Here is a 5000-nt window from a genome sequence, read left to right as displayed (position 1 = left end):
GAGTTTCCTCGGTGATGGGATGCCTTTAGCCTCAGTCCGGGGTAAGGAAATATTTGGCACGGGAATCAGCATCAAAGAAGAGTTCAGTGAATATGTCACCGAAGATTCATGCCTGGAAATTAAAGAGGAGCCACTTGATTATGGAGATGAAGCAAGAAATGAAGTATGTAACGTGAATGTGATACATGAAAGTCATTTCTTTCATAATCTTCATGATGTAAGTCATGATGCACATGCAAAAGACTCATGTAACTTAGTTCAGTATTGTAATGTCAAGGAAAGACTGAAGGAGGATACACAACTAAAAGTGGAATCCACAAAGAAATGTTTTGCATGTGAGGTGTGTGGCAAGGAATTGTCTCAAAAGAGACATGTCAGCATTCACATGAGAGTCCACACAAGGGAAAAGCCATACAACTGTGAGACTTGCTATAAGACATTCCCATCGAAAGGTGATCTAGAAAAGCATGGTGACATACATATAAAGGAGAAGCCATACAACTGTGAGATTTGCAGCAAGACTTTCTCATATAAATCTAGTTTTTTGAAGCATATGATAATGCATACAGAGGAGAAACCATACAGCTGTGAACTTTGCAACAAGGCTTTCTCTCGGAAACATAATCTGGTGAAGCACACGAGAGTGCATACAAAGAAGAAATCGTATAGCTGTGAGACTTGCAATAGGGCCTTTTCCGATAGAGGTCATCTCATAACGCACATCAGAGTACATACAAAAGAGAAGCCATACAAATGTGAGATTTGCGAAAATGCCTTCTGAAGGAAACATAACCTGATGAGGCACATGAGAATACATACACAGGAGAAGCCATACAGCTGTGAGATTTGCAATAAGGCCTTTTCTGAGAAAGGTCACCTAGTAACTCCACATTTGACTACATACAATGGAGTAGCCATACAAATGTGAGATTTGCAACAGGGACTTCTCAGAGAGAACTAGTCTAGTGAGTCATATGAGATTACATACAAAGGAGAAGCCATACAGCTGTGAAATTTGTAAAAAGGGTTTTTCACAGAAAAATAACCTAGATATCCATATGAGAATACATAGAAAGGAGAAGCCATACAGTTGTGTGATTTGTAATAAGGCCTTCTATGAGAAAAGTCGTGTAGTAAGGCACATGAGAGTACATACGGAGAAGAAGCTATAATGCTGTGACATTTGCAACAAGGCCTTCTCTTAGAAAAGTCAACAAGGAAGGCACAAGAGAGTACATGCAAAGGAAAAGCTGTGAGATTTACAACAAGGCCTTCTCATAAAAGTAGTCAAATGATCCATATGAGAGTACTATAGTAGATGGTTTGGCATCTTCTATTTGGACTGGTGTTTCATCTCTTTGGGGAATGATTGTTGTGGGTGTGAGTACCCACAGGATGGTTGGGTGCTGGAAGTGAAGTGGAGATCAACGGGAGCTGCCAGTTAGCTCCCCATTCGGCTAAGGACTGGGCAGTCCTTGCGTTGCTGCTGCTGTTGTCATGTTCTGCAGGAGGATCAGGGAAAGCTGATCTTGGTTCTGGATTCTTTGGCTTAAGTACACATGTACTGTGTAACTACACAGGAAACGAGGGAAGCCCACTTGTCCATTGAGCACGGACATAGCTTTGGACGTGGTGTGACCCAACCTAGGAAACTATGCTGAACTTCAGGTTGTGGGGTCATGTTGCTACAGTACATATAAAGGAGAAGCTATACTGTGATATTTGCAGTAATGCAGTTTCCATGATTATAGATTATGGTGAAGCACATGAGGTACATACAGAAGAGAAGCCAAACAACTGTAAGTTTTGCAATAACTTTTTGCCTATATATATTTATACATAAAGGTCACAAGCCATTTAACAATTTATTTCAACTAAAGGAAGTACACTTCCTCTTGACGTTAATAGGAAAGAAATGTTCAAAGTTATGGAGGATCTCTTTTTTTTTTAAATTTATAGTACACCTAATATTCTTATGTAGTTCTTTTTAACCATATATATATATATATATATATATATATATATATATATATTATTATATTTTTTTTTTTTTTTTTTTTTTTTTTTTTTTTGCATTATGACTTGTATTTAAGTCTCCATGGAATATTTGTTTGGGTAAACTCATGTCACTGATCAAGGGCATTCAACAGCCACTCCTGGTCATAGCATTTAAGGAAGCTGCTCCTCTGCCACTTAATATGGTGACTGGAAATTGTTGGCCATTTTAAAAAGGAGTGTTTTAGCTTCGACCAGGATTTTGTTATAATGGAAGAGGATACAAAATGTGTGTGTATTTATGTATATGTTTACTTTTATTAATGTTAATTTTATATAACAGTTTATTTATCTTGATAACTATTTATTGTCTATTTATCTTTATTTATTAGTCTATTTTCTTTATTGCTATCTATATATTCAGATATATCCTCATCATTTATATATATGTGTGTGTATATATGTGTTTGTATTTCTGGTGAAATGTGCTTTTAACATGTCACAGCTCATTCGCATCTTTATATCAATAGCAATGAAAAGTATTCATTTGACTCTTCACTTGCATTTGTTTGCTGACAGTTTTCAGGGTCTGTGGGACTTTGGCCATGAGTCATGGAACATATATATATATATATTTGACTATTTATATATGTGTATTTTGTGCGAGTATATATAATACATACGTGTATGCATGTATATATGTATAAATATGTAAATATATTCATAAATGTATATTTACTTTTATATGCACATACATGCACACACACACACAAACACATATAGATAGGTAGAAAAAAAAAAAAAAAAAAAAAAAAAAAAAAAAAAAAAAAAAATATATATATATATATATATATATATATATATATATATATATATATATATATATATATATATACACATATCTTTATATAAGTGTATAAATATTTATGTATATATGTATACATGTGTATTTTTTTTATATATGTACATATAGAATAAATGCTAGCACTGAAATGTCAGGACAGTAGATTAATATTATTTGACAAGGAAAGTAAGATGTAACTTTAATTTGTGATATGTGAACTAAAGAAATAAATACTCTTGATTTGCATATTCCTCTTTTCCATTCTCATCCTGCAAAATGTGAATTATTATTATCACTTATATTAATATCCCCTAATCCCTTGCTTGTTGTTGTCATAGGGGGCTTAGGAGGCAAAAAACATGGCCCAATGCAGGGATCACCCATACCTTAGACCTCAGCCTTCAGCCCAACTAATTTTGAATGGTCTTTTCTTCTTCCCCTTCTTTTCCTTCTCTTCATCATCCTCTTCTGTCCACTTCCTAAGGTGTGAGATCCGTGCTGAAAGGATGAGGGACTGGCTTTGTGTCAGTTATGAATGACCTTTGGAAGCCATGGACACAATAATCTTGATTAATTGTCTAGACCTTATCCTTCATGGGGACCCTGAGCCCATCTATTTCAGGGTCACCATGGCCAATAATGACATTTTTTCCCTTATTAGGGACATTATGGCTTGCCCCTTTATCATCCAGCTTATCTAAATTTCTTTTCATTGGTTTCCAGACCCCTTTCTCTCGTTTGACCATGGCTCTGATACTAATACCCCCCTTCGAAGTTTGCGTTCAATCCTATCCATTCTGAATTATCCACCCAGGTCATTTCTCATCCTACAGTATATAGGGTGTATATATGTATACACATACATTCATCTCTCCCAGCATCCTCCACTCCATCTTCTACTTCAAAGTCTTCTTTGTTGTCTGCCCCCACCCCCCTTATAACTACCCTTCATCTTAATTATCCTCCATATTGTCCTCGCAACAGTATTACCTCTCTCCATACCACTCCATCTTTCTCCTGCCCTCATCCTCCTACTGCTTCCACCTCTACAAACCTTTGGAGTACCCTTTTTGTCCCAGCCATTAGAGATCAATTCTTTATGATACCCCCTACAACCCTGTGCTCTGACAAAAGACTAGGTATCCTCTCACAGTCATTCTGATCATTCACACCTTGTCACAGGCTCGTGCACTATCTACCCTGACTGACCTCACTGGCAAACCTATTTCTGCCCAACCTCACTCTTCCCTCAATACTTGTACCAGAACTGTTTCCATCTCTCCAACTAACTGTCCTGTTTACAACAAGGACTGGTCAGACCGTGAAAATGACGTGCTCGCATGCCTCAACGACTGGCAGTCCAGTACTACACTATTCCTCCAAGAGGCCTATATAAGTCCTACACCAGTATTGCCAAGATTAGCTTCTGTTGACATGGCCTCCCCAATGAAGTTTATATTGGTGGAGTGTCGTGCTCTGTCAGACCATATCGACCTTTTCCCTGTCAATGTCAGAAATGTTGGCATTTTGCCCACCCAGCCAAATACTGTTGTTCCACAGCCTGCTGCCCTATATGTGTGCAGCCTGGTCAGGACCATTCAAGTTATTCTGCTCAGTTACGCAAGTGTGCTAATTGTGGTGGAAGTTCCTATAATGTATTTTAGCAGTTCTCACATTCAAACTAGGCCTCACTCTGCATGAGTCTAGACAAGAAGCATGCCAACAAGTTTTTTTCTATTTCTACTTATTCCAAAACTGTCCTTGTTCTTCTCCCCTCCCATCTTCAAAAGAAGCCTCAGCGTCTCCACCAGTATCTCTTCCCTCTTTTCTCCCTCTCTTCCCCTTTCAAATGCCTTTTCCGGTCAAAATCCAGATACTCCAATCTCTTCCACTTCCCTGATGCAGACCACTCCTTCTCACCTGTCGCACCAATATATATATATATATATATATATATATATATATATATATATATATATATATATATATATATATAAATAAACATATATACATATATGTATACACACACACACACACACATATATATATATATATATATATATATATATATATATATATATATATATGTATATATATATATATATATATATATATATATATATATATATATATATATAATATATATAATATATAATATAAA

General features: G+C 36.3%; 1 protein-coding gene across 1 annotated transcript in view; it reads left to right on the top strand.

Moving 5' to 3' along the window:
- The window catches only part of LOC119568531 (zinc finger protein 32-like), a 10893-nt gene extending 10112 nt beyond the window's left edge, over positions 1–781 (top strand). The window contains exon 3 of the mRNA XM_037917069.1: positions 1–781. This exon is cut by the window's left edge and continues 9 nt beyond it. Coding sequence (XP_037772997.1) covers positions 1–781 — 781 coding nt within the window.
- The last annotated feature ends 4219 nt before the right edge of the window (positions 782–5000 follow it).

Source organism: Penaeus monodon, chromosome 44 (genome assembly GCF_015228065.2).
Source record: "Penaeus monodon isolate SGIC_2016 chromosome 44, NSTDA_Pmon_1, whole genome shotgun sequence".
Classification (NCBI taxonomy): Eukaryota; Metazoa; Arthropoda; class Malacostraca; order Decapoda; family Penaeidae; genus Penaeus; species Penaeus monodon.
This window is presented reverse-complemented; position numbering and strand designations above follow the sequence as displayed.